At 26.3% G+C, this 27,230-nt stretch overlaps 1 protein-coding gene across 1 annotated transcript; it reads left to right on the top strand.

The window, feature by feature from the left end:
* The first annotated feature begins 10,968 nt into the window (after positions 1-10,968).
* LOC145835380 (uncharacterized) lies at positions 10,969-17,790 on the top strand. Its single transcript, XM_082942943.1, has 6 exons — positions 10,969-11,052; positions 13,268-13,287; positions 13,511-13,559; positions 15,161-15,271; positions 16,043-16,159; positions 17,713-17,790. The coding sequence occupies exons 1-6, from the start codon at positions 11,050-11,052 to the stop codon at positions 17,731-17,733; spliced, it is 321 nt and encodes a 106-aa protein (XP_082799069.1). The 5' UTR covers positions 10,969-11,049; the 3' UTR covers positions 17,734-17,790.
* The last annotated feature ends 9,440 nt before the right edge of the window (positions 17,791-27,230 follow it).

Here is a 27,230-nt window from a genome sequence, read left to right as displayed (position 1 = left end):
ATGTAAATTTACTTTTTATTATTCGGTTATTATAATAACTTACAAAAATAAATTCTTTATATATTTTAGTTTTTGTTTTGTTTTCTTTAATGAATTATCATTAGCTATAAAATGTATCGTTCACTATGAACTATATTTAAATTTTAAAATGATTTATAGAACCCGCTAACATACTTTATAATTTTATTAGATGCAAAAATACTAACGGGACCTAAACAACCTTTAAAAAATAAATTTTATGAACTTTGCAATTTTATTAAGGTAAAAATACTTATAAATTACACGATACACTACTTTTAACTAAGTTTAAGCTTAATACTCTTTACAAAAAATTGTTAATACATTTGTACTACTGGACTAAGTTAAGACTTTAGTAAATGTTCAAGCTCATTAAATATCAATAGTGTTAAGAAAAAAATCACAAAATACCTTAACATTCAACAAGATAATGATAATCTTTAAATTTTGTTAAAAGTATAAAGTTGTAGATTAAATATTATAAATAAGAATAAAACAAACTGTAGACTATTTTACGTTAATATGATGTTTGCTATTTATTTTAAACGTCATGGAAACAAATTTTATATTTTTCAAGTAGAACTTTGTTAATAGTCGGCAGCAAAAACTTCTATTTAGAAAAAAAATTGTAGTAATACACTTTCTATGAACATTGAAAAATGTCTTTTGAAATCTAAATTAATCAGGACGTAATAAATAACTACACAAACTTATATTTATGCCTATGAAAAATAAAAACTCAAGTAAGTATCATTTAAAAGTGTTAATTAAATAAATAAAGTATCAGGTTTTTGATTTCTTAGTCGTTCTGTAAATCTCAATCTTTTTTACTATTTGGGATCTAAAATTCAAAGAAAAACAGTTCACCTTCTCTTAATCAGGATTTCCCAAAGGGACTGATATCGCACCCTTTGGTGAAATTTTAGTAATTCGAGAGCAATATCTAGTAAGGGAGTGAATGGAGTGGCGATATTGCAGTTTTGGCAATTATAAAACTTTTTTTAGCTTGCTGATTAGTGTTGGACTTTTAACTAGTAAGGCGGAACAACAGTAAACGAGTTATTAACTAGATATTCTGGGTTTTGTAGTGAAGAGTAAAAAAATTCTAGTTGTAACTTAAACTACAACTGCGATTTGCAAAGATTTGTTTTTTCAAAAATTGGCCCGCTTCTACCAAAAGCCTGCCGATTCCTGGATTTGGAAGAGCATATTTTATTGTTTGACAAGGGGACGATTACAAAAATGAGTTTAGACAATGATAAGCACTATACCTTAATGAAAAGCTACGATCTAATTTACTCCAGTAGTATTTACAGCATAAGGTTTCACAATTAATTACTTTTTTTTTTTTTAAGTTTGTCGAAAACTAAATATATAACGATTGTTTTAACTGTCTTAAAAAAGTGTATTGTTTTTATTTATTAATATTTCTTTTTACAACTATATAGCTTCTTTTAGCTACAAAATAAAAGCAACTAGAGTCTAATTATTAAGACTACTGTTTTTTTACTTAAAAACATATCTTTTTAATATAAAAGCAATGATAATTTAGAAAAACTTATTTTGAAAGCTACTTCTTTAAGTTTCATTACTTTAGTTCTAGAATAAGTTAGGTGAACTTTTTACTCGGACGGTCAAAATTACTAGAAAAAGTCTTTCTCAAGTTGGATTTGGTAAAACAAAGCATATTCAAAGAACGCATAATTTTAAGTTATGCACTATAGAAATTAAAAAATTGTTTAGAAGCAAAATTATAATAAAAAAAATCATTTAACAAGGATTAAAATAAAACTAAGAACAAAATTCGAAATACTTGTTCATAAAAAACTTAATTTTAGTTATTTTTTTCGAGTTTAAAAATACGTTGCGAGCCAGAAAATTCTATTGACATGACGCACTTGGTCGTACGTTCTTAACCCACCCATAATTTAGTAAATAAAAAGTCAATTCTGTTTCAAAGACCGTTTTAATAAAATTTCAGGACACCTAAGGAATTATTTTTTAAGATACTTAGAAAACTTTCAAAAGTATTAGTTTTTTTTAATTCTCAGTTAAGCGCGGTTTTAGTTTACCGTAGCCAGCGTACTAATTTCCTTCAGCCTTGCACTAAAAATTAAACTAGTACTTTAATTGCTATATTTAAAACCTTTTTAAAACCAATCTTAATAAAATAATTAAATCTGATTTTTTATAAACGTATTTGAATTTTTTATTGATTTAGGTAAGAAATAAGTTCTTAATAGTAATTTAATATTTTAACTTTATTCGGATTAACGGTATAAAAGTAAATAAATAAGTACTTAAAATTTTTTTAAACAAATGTTTTTAGGGTCTTAAAAAGCATGAAGCAAGTAAAAACATTAATCTTTATAACAGTAAAAAAGTTTTAATCAAACTTATTTAGCATTAAGTTCTTAATTTATATAATATAAACAATTATCAGTTTAAATTTTATCCGTTGTAACGTTAATTTTTTTATAATATAAAAATGTTATTTTACAAATACTTAAAAGCAGTTAACGTTTGCAACTAGTTTTTTTGCGATAAGCGTGTAGCTAAATATACCAAAATAACAAAAGGCCGTGCTCAAATTCAGCCATGAAAATTAGCTGGCTACCTGTCAACATGTCAAGCAACCTGCAAAAAGGTTGTAAAAATTATATGAAAAAATTAGCAGTTCACGTTAGATTTCAAGGCCAGAGACATAAGCTGTAATACAACGTATTTGACGTGGGACTGCGAGCCCGCAGACGTGAACTGTCAAGTGATACAAAACAGTATTCGTAGGATTTCTATGACGTCTATTCCGTATTAATCGACGTTAAACTTCCCATTAGACACATGTGCAGAAAAATTCAAGCGTCGTGCACCGTTTTGTAATTTTGTTCGTAAATTTTGTAAGATATACATAGTTTTCGTTAATATTTTGTAACTAAGCCAAGTTCCTATACCTAGTTATACCATTTAAAGAAGAAGATTAGATAACATAAATTAAAAATAACAAGGTTAGCAGTATGCTGATCATGACAATTTTGATACATGTTATTGCTTTTTAAGAACTTCTTCTCTTGAAGCCAATCCGACAATCAGTCAATTTACGTTTTACTCGGTTTTTTGCGAACAATCAAACGATAAAGAAGTGGGTTTTAAATCGTTAAGCTGCTTCATTATTTAGTACTTATCAATTTCGTTTTTAATTGATAGAGACATATTTTACAAAAAACATCAACATTTTCATACCGTTTCTCAAGTAATGAAAATATTTTATCTCATTCGAAAGTATTAGGAAAAAAAACTGAAAGAAAATTAGTTTAGAGATACTCGATTATAGGTGTTTGGTAAGCCTTTAATAGATATTCAATGTACTTTAGTGTACAAAAATAACTAATCATGCAAAAATTCAATCATTCAGCTAATCGGGATTTTAGCAAACACCTATAAAAGTGTACATAATATACTGAACAGGTTCCATTTCTTGACAATTTTGACTTAAAGATCAGTTTGAAAAAGGATTTTTTTTTAAATAAATAATAGAACTGTAATACAACAAAATAAACATTACAATTAAACCCTACACAGTTAAGCATACCCAATTTTATCCTACACAATAAAGCATACCCTATTTAACGCAAATACATTTTTGCTTTGTTATTATCACCAATTTGGAACTGGGGCATTGAAGTCTTTAACCTACGCAGTGCAAATTGTACTTTATTTTTTATGGGAACCACAACAGCAGTAGTGTGCTCTTCCTCAACGTTATTATGATCCCCATCAGCTTCATTTGTCTCATCAGTTCTGGCATCATTCAAATCATCTGAAAACATTGAAAGCGAGTCCAAAGATTGATGACTTTCATTGTCCTCTTCTGAGCTAGGTTGGTCTCGACGCCAACCATTAAAAGACTTTGCATCATTACTCGTTGAGATTGGATTAAACAACCTCAAAAACCTTCTATTTCTTTGCGTCAATCTCCGTGAGCCATCAATTTTCACCACAAAATGATCATGTGGAAGCACCTCCATAACAACTCCACTCCTGTCTCATTTACGTGGATGGTTGCCGCTCTGGTTCTGCAGTAGACACCTACTGCCGACGTACAAAGGTCGCACCTTCATAGCTTTGTGAGTGATAAATTCTGCATTTTTGACGAATCTTGTACGCAGTGCCTCTTTTAATTTCCATGCTTCACTCCATACATGTGATTGCTCCATACAGATCGCACTGCAGGATAAAAAAGTTTGTCCAGCTTGTTTAAAAAAGCAAAACCATCTCGCAATTGTCGTCCATGTATAATTTCAGCTAGGGATACTTTACAGTCGCTGTCAGGGGTGTTCCTTAACTGAAGCATCGCACTAAATCTATCGCTATCTAGGCTACCTGATTCAGTAACATTAGACCTTAGGAGTTTTTTTGCTTGCTTTAAAGCGACTTCTGTTCTTCCGTTTGACCTTGGATAGTATACTGAAGCTACTCGATGTGTGACATCCCAGGTTTTAAGAAATTCTTTTGTTGAACTAGACAAAAATTCTGATCCACCATCACTTGATATTCCGTCATGTACTCTAAATCTATAAAATAAGTCTCGTAGGCACTTAATCAAATCACGCAAACCTGCTTGAGATGTTCCGCTGGGTGTTGAAAATATTTCTGTCCAACCTGACAATCTGTCGCCTACTACTAGAAAATTGTTGCTAGCAAACTGGAAAAAATGTAAATATCTTCTCGAAAGGACTTGTAAGAGGATCAGATAACTCTTGTGGTAACGATGGTTGAGAAGGAAAGTTTTGGTCGCAGCTTTGACACTTTTCTCGAATTGATTCAATGTCCTGTGTAATCCCAGCCCAGAAGACAATCTGTTAAGCACGAGCATGCATTGATTTTACACCTTGGTGCGCTGAATGCAACTTATTGAGAACACGAGGTCGTAAACTTAAAGGCACCACTACTCTGTCCTTCTAAAGTATAACTCCATCACTCACGTACAAAGCACCATTGTATCTAAAATACGCTGACAAAGATTCATCTTGTTTTAAACTTCGACCTTTTTTGATACACCTAAAAACTCTTGAAAGTAGTTTATCGTTTAACTTCTCTTCAACAATTTCTTCCCAAGTTATTGCGGTTGAACCACGTACTTTATTACTTAATGAAGCAATAAGAAGTGATTCATTAACCAAGTCAACATCATGCGAATTCATTTCACTTGACAAGGTATGATAACGTGATGCAGCGTCTGCAGCTAAATTGGTTTTACCAGGCATGTACTGTACTTCAAAAAGCCATGGTAGTGTGCGCTGTTTCAGTGTAAATATTCGTGTGTTCTGAATTTCGTTTAAAGCACAATCACTTAAAATATTTACTAGTGGCTTATGATCTGTAACAACCACAAGATCTTTGCAGCCCTTTGAAAAATACTTTGTCTGCTCTAACGACCAATCAATGGCAAGCGACTCTCCTTCAATGGCAGCATAATTCTTTTCTGCTCTATTTAAAAACCTTGAACCTGCAAGTGTCACCTTCTAACCACTGGTGCATCAGTCTGGTAATCGGCGATTGCAATTGCAGTGTTTCTGTATGAGAAAGTAGCCTAAGCCTTGCTTCGACCAGTCAGGTCTTAGACATATCAACTTTCCAAGATCAAAAATTTGTACACCGCTTCTTATTGCATCAACAATCATTTGTTTTAACTCATTAAATGCTTGGTTCAAAATTTCTGTTTGATTGAATTTGTGTTTTGGGCTGAGAAAGTCTCTAAAAGGTGTCATAACTGTACGAAGTTTGACATAGTTGGATACTTGATTTATTAGGCCAAACCAGCTCCGTATATTTGTTACAGACTTTGGTGTTGGGAATTTCCAAATTGAGTCTAAGTACTTTGGTTAATGTTCTATGCGTTTGTTTGAAATTTTGAAATCTGCAAAATCAACTAACTTCTTTGGGTTAAGGACTATGCCTACTTTTCCAACTTTTGACAAAAAATCTATTGTTTTACACCAGTGACACTCTAATTTAGAATCATAAATTCAGAATGATTTACAGACCATTCATTTCTGTACAAATCAGATATTATAGCTGAAAAACGTCGATTATAACCATCACCAAACGAAACAAAGCCTTAAGGTGCTCTGGTATAACGAAACCTATCAAACGGAATGATAAATGTTGTGAGATGCCTATCACTTTCTCTCGAAGGAACTCCATGATACCCGTTCCAAGCATCTGTTAAAGTCTTGAATGTTCCTGTTGGAATTCTGCGTGCCAACTTAAACGGAGTTTCTGAAGCACATGTCTCTCTCTTGCAATACTTGTTAAGAGGTGAGGGATCTACAGTTCTTCTAGGTGACCCATCTTGTTTCCTTGTGACAATCATACGATAACACCAGATTACAGGTTCACCAAATGGGACACGTTTTTAACATCTAACTTCTTATCCCTAATGAGATCCGCTTCAACCTGATTTTGCCAATGAATTGGCACGTGTGCCGGAGTATGAAAAACACGAGATTTAGCATTATCTTCCAAATTAATTTCAAGTGGGGGCCGACTCATTTGATTAAGTGGTTTATGCGGACATATATTAAAAGTAGAAGCTGCATATCTTTGTAGAAGCCACTCACTCATCTTATTCACATTTTTATTTGTAGCCTTAAATGGAAGCTTGCATAGTTTATCTGGAACTTAGCTTCTTGTTGGGCGATTGCAGGTTACCTCGTGTGAGTTGAGTTACTTTGATCTTTTTCATTTAAATTTGCAACAACTTTAGAATACTGATGAGGCAGCTGAGAACCAATAGTGGGAAAATCTCTACTTATAATTAGGAGTTCAACCATTGTTTCATACGAGAGAAAAAACCCAGTAAGTGACTCACTGACATAAAACTCTATTGCAGCTGATTACCTCATTCTTTCCAGACATTCCACTAACAGTAGCTCTGAAAGCGCCTAAGACATTTGCTGGATTTTTTTTGCAGCCCAAATTGTGACTGATACAAGAGATAGTTTATTCTCACCAAAACCAGCATCTTGAAAGTTTTTTCATCTCCAAAGATTTGATTGTGCATCAGTATTAGCTATAACGCACTTACCATAACAAACTTATTTGTGCCGTATTTAGATACTTTAATTGATGCACGTGGATGGTCTAATGTCTTAGCTCTATAAAAATTTTTCTTGTCAAAAACATTGTTGTTCAATATAATTCGTTTATTAGCGTGTAATGACATTACTTGTGTATTCTGTTGCATAAAACAGGAACTATCATCATGGGTTTGAACAGAATTAACCTTTAAAGAGAAATTATACGGTAAATATATTTTACATGAAAAATAACTCCTTGTTGAATTAAGTGACTTTACAACTATGTAAAATATCTGAAACAAAACAAATATAAACATATAAACTAAAATGAGCTAAAGCTTAATAATTCTACAGATAATCTTTTTTTTACTCTCTTTTAAAACAATTATAAGTGCAATTTGCTTCCTTTATTTTAGAAAAGCATATTTTTACTAGATAAATATTATATAGTTTATTGAACGATAAAAAAAGACGCTCAAAGTATTTGGTCCTAGGACCTGGTGCACGAAGAACCTTTGTTTATCGGGTCGCACACCACGGATACCTTTAAACGTCTTGTCCAGTACATAATAAATAAAAACTCAACAAAATATCGATTTATAAAATACCTTTGCAAATTTGTTATTAATTAAATTCACTGATATATTAATGGAAAGTGTTTCGTTATTTAACGTAATTTTAATTGATACTTAGAATTATAAAATAATGTCTGTAATTATAAAAAACTTCATTTTAAGATGAAAGCTAACAAGTAGTGCGTAATTAATATTTTGTATTTGTAAAAGTTGTGCTTAAGTGTGAAAAATTGTAAAATATGTAAAGTTTGCGACTAGTGATCTACCGGATCTGGCCGGATCCTAGTTGAGATTTGACCGAATCTGGATCCAACAATTTAAAAAAACTAAAACTATTTTTTTTATAAAAACGAAACATTTGTTATTTTAATGAACATAGAAAAGACAAAATTAACCACTAAGCAAAAACAATTAACTACTTTTAGTGTTTTACAAACTGTAACTATGTAGGTTTACAATATTTTTACAATGAAATCGTTTTTAATTGCTTTAGAAGTTACAAAAATCTTAATTAATAATCTAAATACTTATGTTTTACTTGCTCTTTATTAGCATGTGATCTGCTTATTTCGATCAGAAAAGGTTAATGTTTAGTAGTTAAGCTTTTTACTTTATATTTTAATTTTTTATTTTTTTTCAGTTTATAATAACTTTTAATACAAACTTTATAACACAGAACTACTTTTTAAAATACAATTTTTATAGCTTAAAAAAAAGCAGTTAAAAACTTAGATTTTATAGAGTTATTATTTTATTACTGTGTAACAAAAAAATTATTTTAACTGCTTTAAAACAGTCTAAACTTGACAATGAAGGTTACTTAAGTTAAAAAGTGCTAACCTTAGTTTAAGTTAAAAAAACCAAGTAAACTTTATTTTGGATATTAAAACAAATGCTTTAAATAGATTGCGAAAGTGTTTTTAGTTTAAATAACTTAAAAAAATAAGAATGCTTAATATAGAGTCGTTATTTAAATAAAAGCGTTACTTAAAGTTTTACTAAAAGGAAAAACAGCTACTAGATGTACATTAAGATTATTAAAAATTGACAAAAAAAACTATTAGTGAGCAATACTTTTCAAAACTGATGAAAATATTTTATTTTGATAAGTTTTAACAATTAGTAATAGCCTATTGTACTTCACTCAAATTAATTTGAAATACACTAATTAAATTTGAGATCTGCAACGTACGACCCGCATAAACTGTTTTTTTGAAACTATGAAAAGCTTTCTGAGATCCATATTAAAATACATAAAATTTATTATTTGAGGTTTGAAACTAACACCTGGTATTTTAAGGTCAGTAATAAGTTTAACCTATGAGGTATGATTTTATAGGTAACTACTTATTTTTTATTCTTATCTGGTAAATTTAGCCCACTCACTGAAAACATTGCTTAAATTGACTAAAAGTTTTTGCTGGCCTTAATTTACACAGTCCAACAAAATTTACTTTTATCATACTTATTTATAAATAAAATTATAGTTTCTATTTTTTATTGTTACTAAACTAACACAAACGATTTAACTTTGATACTTATATAAGTTTTACTAAACTTGATTTAGTTTTAGTCAGAATGTTTATGTTTTATGTATATTTTAATTTAGTATTTCGAACCTATACTTATATATTGCTTCTAAAACTATTTACTAAGCTTGTTTCTACTCTAAAAAATCCATTTTTTTATGTTTATAAGTAGTTTTTGGACATTGTTTGATTTAAAAGCTATATAAAGTAAAATTAAGAAATTATGAAGCCCATTAATTACTTTTGTGACACAACTATTACAATGTAAAATTTACTAAATTTATATGCTAATATATCTTTGCTTATTTACAACAACAAAAAAAAACAATATTTTATTTTTTTTTTGTAAAAAAATTAACATATATTCTCAAAAAAAAAACTTTGAAAAAAGTTTAAAAACATAATATATAAAGTTTAATTAAAGGCTAAGGTTATTTGTTTTGTATTTTAGATTTCAAAATAAAGTACTTTTTTGAACTTATGTATAACTAAATTTGAATTTAAATTTTGCAATAAAAGAAAAAAAAGGATTTATATTTACATAACTGAATATTTTTTGTAGAGATTATTAAAAAAAATTGTTTCTTTTTCTATTTTTGAATATTTTATTCAGTAAAGTATAGAATAGTGTAAAAATGTTTTATACTGTATGAATCGAATCGATTACAGTAGTTGGCATCAAAAAAATTTATATAAATATTTAAAGAAATTATCTGTGAATGTTTTTTTATTATTAATAATTTATTATTGATTAAGAGTTATAGGACAGGCTCTGTCTGCACTACAGGGTTTACTAAAAAAATGCTTTGATAAACTTTAGTTGCCTGGTTTATATGTAAAAAGTCGCCACATTATTACTCAAACATGAAAATTTAATTATATATTTTTTTATTATTATTCAGTACTCAGAACTCTTCAAAACTTAAACTTTGGATACCTTGCTTTAAAAATTAGATATTCAAACTAGTTTTACCAAAAAAGTATACCCATAGAAATTTACTAAAAAAATCTGTACTGCGATGAAATTATGTAAAGTAATAAATAACGTTTTAAAAATAAACAAAATAACCTACTTCAAATCGTTCATTTAAAAAAAAAGATAATAGAGAAGAATTGTTTTATAAGTAACAGTAAAAAATAAAAAACACAAAAAAAAAACAAAAAAAACAAACATTTATATCAGATTATTTAAAGTAAAGACTATAATACTCGCGCAGTTTACTGAAACCTTCTTTACTTTGTTTGATTTTTTCGCAGTTATGTACTGCATACTTGTTATTAATAAATTAAATTTGTTCCAGCGTTTTATTACAACTGTCTTTTCGAAGCAAAAAAATTATAAATGATTTTTTTTTATATCTTGGTATTTTAAAACATATATTTTTTTACATTAGTTTGTCACGATTAGACGCAATCGACGACCTAAATTTAATTTTTTTTGATTTACTACAGCTAGTTTTACTCCATGCTCAAATTTTGGCAACTACGATTTTGTTGAGAAACATTTGTGAGCCATTTAGAATTAATAAGTTAGATCTAAGCATAATGTGCTCACATTATACATCAGTTTAATTGACCTTAGACGATTTTTTCATTTTATCGCAAAAGGTCAATGACTATATTGTTTTATGCCTTAAACAAATCTTTGAATTTTCTAAATAACATTGCTTGGGTAACTTTTTAATGCGGACATCATTTGTACAAAAATAAAAAGTCCCTTAGTTTTACTGTTTTGAGCTATACTCTGTTAAAAAAAAACACAAAAAAGCCATTTTGTTCATAAGTTGAATACTCTTCTATAGACATAAATTTTTCTTAACAATTTCTTGTTAAAAAAGGAAATTCAGAATGGTATGTTTTCATTGACTAATTATTTATATTTTTAAATTACAATATGTTTACCAGAAAAGTTTTGTTTTAAATTTTATACTCTGATTTTTTCATAAACTGAATTAAAGATTAAATTAATTGACAACTTATAGATGTCATTTACACTATTGATTTTTGTATAATGTTAGTGTAGTTTTCTAACATTTACTCTTTAGATTAAATGCTAATTTTCTATAGAATCATCTAAAATAAATGTATAGACATAAATTACTTACAGGTTTATCTATTAAATATTAACACATTAAGCTTACCATTTTGTGTTAATAGCTAGATATAATACGAAACAATAATTTATAACTTTAAAACAAAGAAGTTGATATTTTTGTAGGTGCCAAACACTGGTTTGCAAATGTTTTAGGATTGATGAATTTAAAAATGTACCTTTTTCCAGTTTACCATGTTTTAAGAATACTTAAACTTTCATGCATGATTGTCAATCATTAATATATATGTTGTGTATTAATTAAACTTCTACCATCATTATAAAACTAAAAATTCAGTATTAGTTTAAGCTTTCCACACCTTACTCAGCTTTATATTTTCATTGTAATAATAATGTAAATAGCAGAAACTTTAACTATTGTCAATCTTCACATACATCCAGATTCAGTTAATATGGTAATATGTTAAAAGCTAGACAATAAAATCTAAATGACATTCAATAAAGTAAAACAGCTCTAGCAGTATGTTTTTTTGAAAAATTATATTAAGGGCTGGTCCCACCTAAATTTATAAGTTCTTATCTAATGAAGTCTTAGATATCAGACATTTTTAACCGCCTCAAAAATTCATAGTAATTATTGAGATATGAGCAGTCAAAGTTGGTGACCTCATTAGGTTCCTAATGGAATGAGCAAAATAAAATTGCATAAAAAGACCAGCAATCTTCTTTAAATCTTAGGAAAATATAATATTAAATTTTAATATTCCTGCAGGAATTTTTTTGACATTGGAAAAAAAAAAACTTTTATTTAACAAAATCACTAATTTGTTTTTGTCTAAGATATTTATTATTTTAATGTTTTCAAAATTCGAGCATTGTACTTGTAATCTATAAAAGAAACTTGCCTGAAAATTTGAGGTCTCTAGCTCAAAAAATGAAGAAGGTAAAATTTTAGTCAGTTTTGAAATTCCAAAAAAATTGAACCCAAAAATTTACGGTCCATAAGATTGTATGGGAAACTTTTATAAAAATATCAATATCTCAAGAGTTGAATAAGAGTTTTATTTCTGTAAAAACTGGCTTGTAAATTGTACTTCAATCTTTCATATATAAGATCTAATGTAATTTTTAGTTAGTAAAAAAAAATGCTGGACCCCCCTATGCCATTATTTATACCCACATGGAGCTACAAATATTTTAATAAAATTTTTGTATGGTAAAATAGTATCTTAAAAATATGGAGTAACATGAAAAATTTCAGTAAACCATATCAATGGTCTTTTCTAACTTTTCTAACCTTTTCTAAAGCTGTGCACAGAGAATTACTGAGAATTTTTTTTCTGTACATTGGACAAGGAAAAACATAAATGATTTATACACTACAAAATTTTAGTTTATGTATACTATATTTTAATCTTTTCAAAAAACATTAAATTTATGCTGCAATAAGCTTTTTCTGAAAGAAAAACATAATTTTTAATCATGTAAAAAATTCCAACTTGATGAATTTCTGTGCACATTTGTATATTTTTAATGTTTCCATTCAAAGAAGCTCCACACCCAAGGTTCACTAAACTTTAAAATAAGAATTACCAAGTGAAAAAAATATTTAACACCTTAAGTATCTGAAAATTTTGCTTTAAAGTAGTCAACTTCATACTGTATTGTTACTAAAATATTACTTTTTAAATCAAACCTTAGTCTTACAGTTTAAATTTTACATACAATCGTTAATTTATTAACTGGCTGAAAAGTATTAAAATAAGATTATTTGATTAATTTATTACAGTGTAAATCACACAAATACTAGTATTTGGCATAAATAAATTTGACAACACTAGCAATAATTTATTAAAAATAATCTTATGTTTCAAATCTTGATCACAAACTTTTTCCTCCATTTAGGAGTAATCTTAAACAAATTCATTTTTTGGTGTGGTACTGTAGAATTCACTTATTTGTTAACTGTAGCAACTTTTAGTAATTTATTATTTAAACCTCAATTTTTTTCAGGTCAACGTTCCCAAATCCAGGTAAGTCCATTTATTCAAATGTTTTGCTGTACAAAATTTTAAAGTTGTTTATTTTAAGATTAAAATTTACCATTGGACATAATTGTTAACACATTTAAATTAAAATGCAGTTTGTTCTCTTAAATCTTTATCAAATTAATATAGCCTTAAAACTTTTTTTTCAAGTTAATTTTAAAATTCCTCTGGACTGCTATTTTTCCTAATATAAACTAATAATTTTTAGGAAAACCTACTGCTCTTCCAAAAAATGTCATCGCCATAGGCTTTTCAAGGTTAGTTTTAATAAAATAGTAATATTGTTAAATAATTAGTATTTAAGATAGGTTTTTATTTGAAGTCTTGAATACTTAATCAAAATTTGATAGTTATCTTGATTTTTCATAATCTCTAATTAAAAAGAAGTAAATAATCATTGATCATTTTTGTACAGATCATGTTCACAGTTCAAAGGTTGCATGTACATTCTAAATTGTTTTAATTTTGAAATACATGTAAACTATTATTTATTTATATATGTCCATGTGGTATGGTCTGAATAGATAATTATTAAGGTTGCTTGAAAGCTTGTAGTCCTGTAAATTGACAATTTAGGCTAAAAAAGTCTGTCATATAGACAATTATTAAGATTGTTTTTAATAATTTTTTTATTAAAAAACTTATATTAATTACCTTAGAAATGCCTTTTATATGTTGTGAAACTTATCTAGACAGTCTTTTTAACTTTAACTCTAATAATTTAAAAATAGTTCCAAAACTTTTACTTTTGAAAACCTGGAATAAACTTCTCAAAAACAATGGTTTAACCCTGAGTTTACTTAAAATTTTGTCAATTTTCACAATGCAATTTAATTTATAGAATTTTTAGAACTATGGTTAAAGTTGCTTTTACAGATTTATAATTTATTGATTAAATTTTTAGGTCAAGCCCATAGGAAAATTTCAATTTTTTTTTCAACATTTGTTTTCAAAAAATATTTTATAACTTATTGTTTTTCTATATCTATAGCATATTTTTTTTTCTTTCAAGAAAAAAGTATAAATATGCATTTTAGAAATCTCATTAAAATTGTTCCATTTTTGACCTGCTGATTCATGGTTTAGCCAGTCCACAATATGTTCTATTGATGAGAAGAAAACAAAAGCATTGTAAAATTAGACTTAAATTAAAGTCTATCTCATTAAGTTTTTCAAAGTAAATACCTCTAGTATTTAGATAATATTCTTGTAGCATGTAGTCTGTGGTAACAAATTATTCGAAACTGAAACATAAATTTAATCACTTGAAAACTTTTTGAAGCACTTAAAATTTACAGTTCGTTGACAGCTTCATATCTTATTGCCCGGAACAATTCCTGCAAATTTCAAGTATTAAACTTAAGTAAAATGTATAAGATTTTTATTTCTTAAAAAGAAAAAATATGAGATAGAACTCTAATGATTTATATTAAATTACTGTTTAAATTTTCTCCTCCTATAAGGAACCCATTTTACTTTTCGATTTTAATCAGCTATGTCACAAAATTCTTCAAATATTAGAAATCAGTAAAAAACATCTTTTAGGTAGTCTTAAAGTTAAATCTCTACATAAAACATATAAATATTCAAAAATAATTTATTGCTCCTCCTAATAGCCAAACAAATGTTATTGTCACCTCTAATTTCATTGTTTATTTAATTCTTTATTAAAATTTAGCTGCTTCTAAATGATCATAAACTCCAAAATTTGCCGTGTAATAAATTATCTAAGTTTGGAACTATAAATTGTCTACAGAAACTATAAATGAGCTTAAGATTTAATTAAGTGCTCTGTGTAGAAAACATAAGTAAGAATTAAATGAATTTATCACCAGCTTACTTACTTGATATATTTTAGGTGACCCAGTACAAAGCAGGTAAAGCCTCACTTACTGCCCAAGGTAAACGTCGTTATGACAGAAAACAATCTGGATACGGAGGTCAGACCAAACCAGTCTTCCACAAGAAGGTTATTAGCTTGAATTAAAATAAATTTTTGTAAGCTAATAAATTTTTATTATTATTACTATTCATTGACAACAGCACAATAGTGAATTATTAAACTAAGAAATAATCTTAATTTTAAAGTTATATCTTTTTAAAAGATGTTGCTGTTGAAAGTTTGTGATATTGAGTTTATAATTGTGGTTCTTTATTAAATTTTGTTATTCAAGGTTAAACATAAGCTTATGATCCATCCTTGCAAGCTAACACACAACTATAAATAAGCTATTTATCATACTGATTGATTTCTTAAAATTTCCCTTCTGAAATTTAAATGAAATCTTTTAGTTTTATCTTAAGATAATTTTTACATACATACTTACTATTTTTGTTCAAAACAATTGGTGTTATAAAATTGCTGATGTCTAAGTAATTAAAATATATTTCAACTTAATTTAAAGGTTATATTTATTATTTTCTATAACAAGTTGGTTATTTTTATTTTCTACCAAACATCAAATTTTTTTTATTGGTTTTGTATAAATTAAAAATATGTTTTTCTCTGTATCACTTAAATATGGGTACTTAACAAGTATAGTTCCTGTTCCTATTAGCTTTAATATACTACCCAAGTTTTTAAATTGATGTTTTTTGACAATAAATTATTTTTACAGTTAAATAAACAATTTTTTTAATTGAATTTAACTATGACATGTATGATTTACTAAGATTTAATTTATAGTTGTATGTTTATAATAAATCTTATGTATATATAGCTGAATAATTAAATTCCTAGGCCAAAACCACCAAAAAAGTAGTACTCCGTCTGGAATGTACCAAATGCAAGTCAAGGAAACAGCTTCCATTGAAAAGATGCAAGCACTTCGAACTTGGAGGAGATAAGAAGAGGAAGGTGAGTATATTGTTATAATATTTATATTTTACAATGAATGTTCAAGTAGTAATTACTTTACATCAGTTTGTTTTTGCAGGCAGTTTTTAAATCTAGCTTATTTACTCTGATAGAAATTAGTTCTAAATTAAAGTGTGAACAACTTTTGGTTTAACTTATTTTTAAAGCATCTTGAAAATTAATTCTTATTTAGAAATTGTCAGTCTCATTAAGCTGAATATATGGTTGCTACTGATACATTAAAGTTTTCATGACCATATTGAAGTAGAAGTTTTTCTACTTGATTCCCTTTTAATTTTATATAAATATAGAAAAATACTCATTCTTCTAATTGGTCATATTTATTATTATTTGTTGGTGGTAACCATAAATAATGATGATAAATTTTACCAATTTTGACCATGAAATTTAAGTTAAGTTTTTACTGAATATTCTATTAAACATTAAGCTACATATTTCATTTCTATTTTAAGTTAAAAACTAAGAATTTAATTCTTAATCTGTAAACATTTTCTGATTAAAAATTTTTTATTGATAATATTATTATATATCTTGTAAAAACCTTCAACTTAAAAATACGATCAGCTTTATAATTTTTGATAAAACCTAAAGATTACACTTTCTCTTTTTAACTGTTTATTCCTTCCTTCAGGAACTAATATTTGATAACTAGTGTTTTTACAAAGTATATTTATTAATACCTTTTTGGTAATGTCTTCCATCATTATTTACTTGCCCATTCTACTCACCATTTCTGTAGTTTTCAATATACTAACTAGTTTTTAGAGTAAGTAAATTTTTGTGTTCAGCTTCATATTATTTTCATCTTACAGAATCACTATTTTATGAAACATATTTTCATTTACTTTCTCAATAGCTCTTAAAAGATTAAAAAAAAAGATTTAATTAAATAGTTTACTGTACACCGCTTAGACATAAATATGAATATTTGTTATCTGGCCTAGGAAACTAGTAAAAAGATATAATAATTATGAGACCATCACAAAATCAAAGAAGTTAATTTAATAATAAAACTTAGTGCAAAACTTAAAACTATAAATGAAACTCTAGAATGATTGAAGCTAATAAGTATTTAATGAATATTATGATAATTAGTTATAAAAGTAAAAGTGCTTCGTAGCTTTTAAGTAGAGTTTCAATAACTATATTTTTTCATACTACTGACTATGTCTTAAAATTTTAAAATTATAATTTATCTTATTTTTGTACTTAATGTTTTCTGTTTGTAAATTAATTAAGTGTAAGAATAGTTGAATGAAACAAAATTATAACAAAAGATTTTGTATTATAACCAATTTAAGTCATATAACAATAACTATAAACATTTTACCATCATTTAAACGCTTTACCATCAAAAAACATATAGTTTTTAATTACTAAAACTAAAAAATTAAATTAGATTATTCAGAAGATATATATGTAAAACTGTTGATTAAATAGTATCTCTTACCATATTTTGATAAATTTTTGTTATTTATAAATTTTATTGAAGTTTAAGATATATTTTACTAACTGTTATATTTTACTTACAGGGACAAATGATCCAGTTCTAGATGAAAAATTCAATAGGATATTCTTTTGTGTTTTTTAATAAACTTTAGAAAATACGATTGCATTTGTTTTGCTTTTCTTAGTTTAACTTCATAATCCAAGTAAATTAAGCTCTGTTGTTGTATTTTCTGTTGTAACGAAATTGATCTGTACACTTTGATTTTATAAGTATGTATATTTCAAACTACTCACTAGGCAAAAATTGTAACCATTTTTTGAAGTTGAACTTTGAACGATTTTTAAGAAAATTACAGTTATTGTATTGATTGACTGACTCAATATTACATTCTTACAAATAATTTCATTGCGAGTGAGTAAATGATCTTGAAAACAGATTATCTAAAATTAAAGTTAATGTATATAGTGAGATGTGAATGAAGGATTAGATAGACTTTGTTATTAAATAAAAATAATTGGATTTTACGATAACTTGGATCCGTTTTTTATTTGGAAATATTCCAGATCTGAAGTCGGAAACAAATCTGGATAGTGCTTAATTTTGACTAGGTTTAGTTATTTTGGATATTTTTGATATTTTACACAGAATAAAATTATGAAAACATGTCTGTTAATTAAATAATAAAACCCAATTTATATAAATTTACTGAAGGATTAATTAAATTAGTAAAAATAATGTTTGTAGTTAACAGTAGACTACCAATTAAGTACGCAAATTGAACCTAACCAAAAAGTGCGTACTTAGCACGGTTAGACCGTACTTTTTGACGACATAGTATAATACGAAATTAGTTGTTTGTTTTCTTACAACTAGTCACCAAATAAACAAGTCTTTTAATTTTAAATAACATTAAATACATAATTCAAATCTGCAAAATTTCTAATAGACTTTAAAATGATTTATTTTTTTCTGTATAAAGTTTCTACAAAATTAATACATACATTTAATATAGATACTTAAATAACAGTACTGTCACAATCTCAGGCCACTTGGACTACTCAGGTTTAGTCACCCTAGTTTAAAAATTGTGAAAGTCTTAGACTAACTCAGCAGGTTGGCAATTCTACCTGGAAACATAAAATAATCTGGAAAAACTTGATGATTGAAAGTCTAGGCAAAGAAACTGGAATTTCTTAGAAGTTTTAATATAATATCCTTTATTTTGATAAATGGATTGTACATATAATGACACAGTTTAAAATGTAGATTTTTTTGGATAAATGAGTACTTTAGGCGGGGTGCGTACCAAAAAAAGTGCGTACTTAGCGGTAGTCTACTGAAGATTAAATTCTGTAATGGGATGAAAATACATACTAAGCTAAATTTGGCTGTTGGTTTTGAATTTTTATTTTGATTAGTATAAATAACCTGCAACAAATTCGCATTTTTATGTGCAAGACTTCATCTTTGGTTTAAACACTTCCCATTTTTTTAACCACCAAACCCAAAATAAATTTGGTTTTTAAAGATAACATAAAAAATCTTCTAAATAAATGAATGTCAAAAATCATTGGATTGAGAACCGATGCTAATAAAAATCTGGGATTTTAACTTTCTACTTGTGAAGAAACAAAGCTTTTAATAGACCATCGAATAATATTTGAATATTCTTTCATATGAATACCTATTTAGAGTATTTGTATGATAATATACTATTCAAGACATTTACCTTTATTTTTATACAATAAATTAACTTTTAAAAATCCTGGAAGAGATTCAGAAATCATGAGAGAAATTCACCTAGAAACATGATAACCGTTTAAATATATAAAAGGTTTAAATTAATCGCACTTTTCAAAATTACTAATCTTGGTTAGAGATATTTAACTATTTATTCATAAAAGTTATTCCAAAACCAATGATCAGCAGGCATTTGGTAGCTGTGTGTGGGCAAAGTTTTGATAATAAATGGGTCGCATTTTTAGTTTAAAACATTCCTAAAACTTTTAGTGTGAGGTTTGAGTACCAATTAAAACTTGCGACTTATTTCACTTCAAATCATAGATAATCTATTTTTTTCACGGGACACTTATATTTTGCAGTTCGCTGACCCCTGTTTTCTCACCAGTTTCATCAGCCAAGTGAATAAAACAGTACTTTTTTAATAATTAAATTTCTTATTGCAAACTTCCCAAAAAAACCTTAAAATTTACATATGAAGTAATTTTTTTGTTAAGTTTTAATATTCATTTAAATAATTATAATCTAAAGACAATAACTTGTTTGTCTTACTTTGTACTTCTTTTATATGAAAAATGCTTATAAAGTAGCAGCACAAGATCTTTTCAATATTCTTTTATAGTTCAAGGCAGTTTTTAGTTGTTTTATATATAAGTTAATGAAAAAAAGTACTTTAAAAAAACCAAGAATTACAGATAGATACGTATATTGAAAATAAGTCCGATTTTTTAAAATCGAGTATAAAAACATTGTCATAAATTTTAATAGAACTCATTGTTTACGAAGTTCTACAATCATTACTTTATTACCTTATAAAGTTATAAAAGTTAGTTTTCAAAGATGTATTTAATATTTCAAAAATTAAATGATGAAAACCAGCAATAACTATTTCGATTAAGTTTTTCTGTACAACCAAGTCCAACTTGGCTGTTAATAAAGAGACCTATAGAAATTAAGTTTTTATACATAGTAACACACTATTTAATGTGACTTTGGTTACTAAATACAAAAAACAACTAATGGAATTTTTAAATATGGACGGATCATACATGTAAGTTTAACGATAAAGTTCAAATTTTATAGTAATATTTTTATAAGTTATAAGAAAGTTTGTTCATTATCATATAAAATAACAGAGTTTAATTAAACCTTCAAAGAAACTTGCAACTTTTACTTCCACTAGTTCGTAAAAACTGATATAATTTTACTTATACTTTTCAAACATCTAAATATTTTAAAGCAAATTTTGAAGAAAATAAATATTTTAAACTGTAAAATACATCAAATATTTTTTTGCATTATCATAATTAATCTAATAGTGATAAAATATTTTCTTGTATAGTTTAAAGATCTAAAAAGTAAGGTTAGTCATTTAAAATCTCCTGTTGACGACGTATCTTTTTTTTTAGAGAATCTTGAGTGAAAAGCAACTCAAAATTTGTATTAAATTTTTTTCTGAAAAGTTTCTACAATTATAGTTTTGGCAAAAAGCAAGAAAATGGTTCCTAACAGTTTTTTATTGTTAAAGACTTGCTTTTAAACAGTTTTTTCATTTTAATCTTCAAAAATAATACGGCTCTAAGAAGACAAACTTCGTAGCAAATTCATACTTAAAATAGGGTTTTAAAAAAACTTGTTAGTAAGTTATAAAACATGACTGACCCTTGCTATAAAAGATCATAAACGTTTAGCAGATCAAAAAATGCTTACATAATAAATTGCTCGGAATTTACAAGTCTACTAGTACTCAGTTTTAGTAAATTAAAACAAAGTCTCTGACTTTTGACAATGATGCAAATTCCTTAGTTTAGAAATCCTTTTATAAACTAATAGACCTGTATAGTTTTATAAAAACATGTATAAATTTGCGCGTTTAAAATACTAGGATATTTTTAATAATATCATATGAAAAACAAGAGTTCTTGTCGTTATTTACGCAAAAAAGTAAAAAAAAAATCTGATTTTTTTTTCTTCATGAAACTACATCAGTATGATTAACTCATAGTGATGAGAACTATAAAAGTATCATTAAGAACTGAAAAAAGTTATTTAAGGTATAAAAACGTTATAAACGTTATTTGAAATAAATTAGAAATAATATTTTCTTAGACTGAAAGTAGTTAACTTATAAAATAAAAATAAATAGTGCTTCAGCTTGTATAAAAGAATTGTGCTTTCCCCATTAAAGAAAGTGGGAACAATTCTCTTCAGTAAATAAATAGGTAAATGACAAAAACTATACTTTTTAGCAGTTTCTCAGAAAGAAATAATAGTATCAAAGATGCATAAGGTTATATAGTAGTTACTTATAAAATTTAAAAACAACTTATTTACTCGTTATTAATTTTTAAGGCATTAAACTAAGCATAAAGTAAAAGCATGTACATTGTACATGCTTGAAAAAAAAGTTTGATAATTAAAAGCTCAGTTTTAAACTATCACAGTTTGAAGTTTATTTAAATGATGCACGATTCGACAAACTAGTTTTTTTTGGACACAAGGTCCTAGGGCTAATTAGTTTAAAGCTTGTTTTTTCGTTCAATAGATATTAGTGTCTAATTAGGAAAATAATAGACAAGCCGTTTTTAAAATGAAAATATAGTATTTTTTGTTTTAAATTTTATTCAAAGTTTAATCTCAGATGTAAAGAATTATATTTTGTTTTTAGCTGTAAAACGTCCTACAAGAGACTATGATAAAATTTCAATTTTTCCAAATGACTCAAATAATGACATTATTGTCTATTGAACGACAAGGAAAGCTATCAAAATAATTGGTAGAAGGGCCTGAAGTAAAAAAAAAACACTTTTTGCTTATCGAGTCGTACACATACAGTTTAACTTCTTGTCCAGAACAATGTAAAAACTAACAAAACATAAAAATAAACACTTTAAAACACGAATCGGTGCACATATTCTGCAGTAAATAAAAGTTCAACAACTTTTACAATGTAGAATTTACTTTATATTGTTAAAAAAGTAAACAAATAATTAAAGTATAAAACAGTATTTAACAAAAAGTCGCAGCAAACAGTTTAAAACTATAAAAAAAAACGTTAAAATATTTTAAAATTAAATTTTAGATACAGCTTTTACAAGGTTGACCATTTTTTCTAAAAATAAAACCTAAAGATACAGAATTTAAGCAAAAAAAAACATTTTTAAGAGCATATATATAATATAAAAAACTAAACTAGTTATGAAGTAACTAATACACAAAAGAAAAAATCATACATCAATTAAAATTTTATTATTTATAAAACACTTCTATAGTAGCATTACAGTATTTATTTAGCAATTTAGTACTATAAAAAAAATTCATTTTACCTAAAGTTAATTTCATATCAAAAATAGAACTAAAAAACTTGTAAGTTTAAAATCAAGAAAAAAATAACTTGAAGAAAATTCTTAAAAAATAGTAGCCACCCTGTTTTACGATTAAAATCTGACCTGTGAAGTGCATAATAACGTCTAATAAAATTTCAAAACAGCACACACACATTGTTGCAAAAACTCTTATACTCTAATGGTGTTTTAAAATATTTTTGAGTCGGAATAAAAAGTTATTTTACAATATTAGAACTACTACACTGTTGTGCTAGCTTGAATTTGTAAAAGGGCAATTCATATCTAATAAGAATTAAAAAAAAAACACTGTCAAACACAAATTTCGGCTCATACTTTTTTTACAAAAGTTTAATCAATTCAGTGTTTAGGATTGTGAAGTTTAGTTTATAAATACAATATTAGTAAAGCTTTATAATCAGTGAAAGTTGCTTAAGTTCTTTGTTAAATTGAAAAAAAGCTAAAAGTTTTCATAAAACATTGTCCTTTATATAAAAAAGCAAACACCTAAGGCATTTTTATTTGTAATACTTCCCACTTTTAGCTCTTTAAGTTGTAAATATAATATAATTAGAATAATCTTACTTTAAAATCTTATAGTTTTCGAACAGGAGTTTTAAAATCAGTATAATAACAATTAAGTCAAGGGCCAGGTATATGACTTTTGCACGGTGTCGCTTTTCGGGGAAGCCAGCAAATTATTTATTTTAATTTTAACCTGGATTTTCGACAAATAATATTGATAACGCGGTTTACTAAAGGCTTGTATAATTTTTTTTAGTAAAATTTAAATGCGTTCAACTTCATTTTAACTAATTTGTGTAAACTTGAAACAAAATAAAGTGTGAAATATTTTTTTTTTCAATTGATTCTGAGGTTTTATTAATATTTGAAAATCAGTGCTAAAAACCGAAAGCTTTCGATTTGTGCATAATGCATATCTGACACGTTCTCAATAGAGTGTGTAACCCGATCATGGTTTTAGTGCGCTTATGCATTTTATTTTAATTTTCGTTTTAAAAGTATATTAAAGTCAAATTAATTTGTTTTGAATAAAAAAGAAAATAAAAAAGAATAAGTTTTAGAGCATGTTATAATAATGTTCAAAATTAATGGAGTACTAACATTCAAGTGTTGTATAGATTTTTGTAGGTATATTCAAAACAAATTTTTGAAAAAAAAACATATATATATTGTTACTATCAGAAATTAAATTGTCTCAAAAGTTGAATAGTTATCATAGACTTTATGAAAAAGATGTTGAGGTTTACAGCTAATAAAATTGTGGGAGTATTTGAAAATAGTAGTTAACAAACATAAAAAATGAAGAAGTAGAATAATTAGTCTGAAAACCTAAGTCATATAACTTAAAATATATTCCTTGAGTTTAGTGTAAATTTTTATTTTGCTTTTAGTTTGTTTTTAGTTTAGTTGTATTCTTACTTTACTTCACTTCTAAATATATTTTAATTAGGTTTTGTTTTAACAGTTTATTATTATTTTTTTGCTTTACTTTATAGTAATTAATCAAAAACTTTAGTTTAACTTTAAATTTTAAACTTAATTCAATTTATATATTTCCTAGTTTTATATTCATTCATAAAATGGTACTTTGTGCAAAACTGACGCCGTGAATAAACTGACATACTGTGGAAGAGTAACACTCTATGAACTTTTGAACCTACCCAATATACTTTAAGAAAAAATCAACATAAAAACTATTGTTTTTATGTTAAATGGATAATTTTGACAATGGAAAATTTTACTGATTACTTTAGATATGTATAGAACGAAAAGTACTAAACAGGGTGCTTGACTATTCAAATTAAGACAATTCAATAACGACAGTTATAATTCTTACAATTTTTTACAAAGGATCAAAACTCAAAAAGTAATACATTCTTAATTAAAAAAAACAATGCGTACGTAGGTCTATTTAATACCTACAAAAAGCTTTTTTTTTTTGAAAAATTTCTAGATACTTTTGAAGATATGACTAAAATAAGTTTCAAATTGTAGTTACTCTTAGTAATTACAAATTATTCTGTTTTTAGTTTTTTTTCCAAAAACAAAAAAAAATTAGGTTAGACCAACATAGATATTTTTTATTTTCCCCAATATATTGTAATTTTTTAGCTGTGACCCTTTAAATTTTTTATAGAATTGAACTGTTGAAATTTGAATTGTCCGAGTTAGAATTTTCATTTAACCATTAGAACAATCATCTTTTCTTAAGATAAAACTAAAGCTTGACTTTCAAAGTAAGATAAAATCATCATGGCGTTTGATTAAATGTTTGGCTGTGAAAGCTTACTATCATCTTTAAAATATATAAGTCAAACTAAAAATCATATAATTTTTACTACTTATATTTTTATATAACTTTTAAATAACTTAAATACTTTTTTAAATATAAAAACTATGCAGAAATAACTAAGCATAGGTACATTAGATTAAAACAGATTTATGGATTAAAATGGAAAATTTATTTCTATAAGTAAAATAACTGAACTTAAAAAATGCAAGCGAGCATGCTTTAAACCAGGGGTCGGCAGGTAGTTGATGCTCGCGCGCCAAATTTTAAGCTTCCAAATTCTTCGAGAGCCGCAGTTTTAGTTTTAGTGACATTTGCTTAATTTTTTTGTAACAGTCACACTAGATAAAATTTTACTTTTGTTCACTTTATTATTTTAAATGACTTCTAGCTACACATTGAACACCTATTTAAACTATAAACATTTATTAGAAAATTTACAGTAACTAATATACTTAAGTGTTATTGAATTAAGTACTTTTTTACGCATTTTATAAGTAAAACTTAATATATTTGTAATTTACTTGCAACCTAACTCACTTTAAAAACCTAGCTAGAAAAATAGTTCCAGGTCACTTTTATACAATTTTTATATTATTAATTTTTTTTTGCATATTTTTAAAACATTTATTTATAAAAATAACTTTTGTGTCTTAAATAATTTATACTCGTTAAAAAATTCAGTAATTAGTTAACTAAATAAAATTAATGCCTATTTGTATTGTAGAAAGCTTAAACAAATTCTTTGACATAAATTCTTCTCAAATACTTTAATAAAATAACTTGTTAGTAATAAATTAGTTTTTTACATGGTTGCCATGCCACTTTAAAAGCAAAAATGACTGAGTTATATCAAACTAGCCTTAGTTCATTAAAAGTTGAAAAAGCAAAAAACTTGCTGTTAGTCAAGTTTACATATTTAATTAAAATACCATCATTATAAAAAAGTAAACATATGTAAGAAGACAAGATAAAAATTACATTTGATAAACTACACTTCAGTCATAAAAACTATTCTGAGAATTCAAAGATTTGTTCAAAGTGTTTGAAATAAAAGTTTCACACACACATAAGTTTTTTTTTAAATTTTTTAAACAGGTTTAACTTTTTCGGAGTTTTTCGAATTTTTAAACTAGCCTGCTGTTTGGCAACCCTTTTTTAATTAAAGTTCACAAAATAAAGTTATAACTCAGTTTATTTGCAGTAAATCAAATGTAAAAAAAAATTATAAGCCAACTTGAATGGACAATTAAGTTTCTTAATCATTTTTAACGAAAGTATAAAAATTTATTAAGCCATTAATAGAGTAGAAAAGCTTATTTGTTATTAAGCTGTATAGCAATTCTTTATCTGCAATAAAAACATTGAATAAAAAAAGAGTAAATGTAAAATATAAAACGAGCTAAAAGAATTAAAAAAACGTTAGTTAGGAGTTATTTTAAGAAACGAAAAAACAAAAACAAATCGCCAAAGTCAGTTCAAACAAAGAACATGATTATCTTCAATAACTACAAACTGATCAGAAAAAAAAGTGTTAAGGCTAGTTATAAAATAGCAATAATAATCATTAAAAAGAAGTCACCGTTAAGAATTTTATTTTTTTTATTAATTTATGTTTGTGGTAGTAAAAACATTTGTTTACTTCTTCAATGACAACAAAAATTGGCGTTTATGAAAAGCCTGAAGATTACAAAGCTGCATAAAACAAATCAGAACTTTAATCAATCGTTAAGATGAGAGCACTGATGCAACAAATATTGCTCATCTGAGATTTTTAATTCGAGGTGTTTTTACTAACTTTGAAATTTTAAAACAACTTCAAGGTTAAGTTCCAATGAAGAGCACAACAATATGTAAATACATTTTAAAAGCAAAGGTGCAACACACCAAACAAATACTTTAATAGTACAATTCTTTCATCTATTTTTTGTATAAAGTTAAAATAAAGATAAAAAAATGTCTTAAAGAATTTAATATACTGTTAAGCTACTTTAGATGTGTTTTTTATTAAAAGAATATCTGTATGTTGGATTTTTTGTATCAAATCAAAATTTCCTTACTTAACATGTAAAAATTGTTTGAAATTCTAGGGTTTTTCGAAAATTCTAACTTCAAGCCTTTTCCAAATTTTTAAGCATAAATTTTCAAATTTATAGCTTTTCCGGGGTTCAAGTTTTTTGGCAACACTGATTATTCACATTT

The sequence above is a fragment of the Thalia democratica genome, chromosome 5, assembly GCF_965202585.1.
Source record: "Thalia democratica chromosome 5, ktThaDemo2.hap1.1, whole genome shotgun sequence".
Lineage (NCBI taxonomy): Eukaryota > Metazoa > Chordata > Thaliacea > Salpida > Salpidae > Thalia > Thalia democratica.
The sequence above is the reverse complement of the archived record's forward strand: the minus strand, read 5'-3'. Positions and strand labels throughout refer to the sequence as shown.

Bases quoted from the DNA above. Each gene is read 5' to 3' on its own strand.
- LOC145835380 (XM_082942943.1), top strand. The intron at 13,288-13,510 runs GTAAGTCCATTT...AATAATTTTTAG, and splicing joins GTCAACGTTCCCAAATCCAG to GAAAACCTACTGCTCTTCCA. The intron at 13,560-15,160 runs GTTAGTTTTAAT...GATATATTTTAG, and splicing joins ATCGCCATAGGCTTTTCAAG to GTGACCCAGTACAAAGCAGG.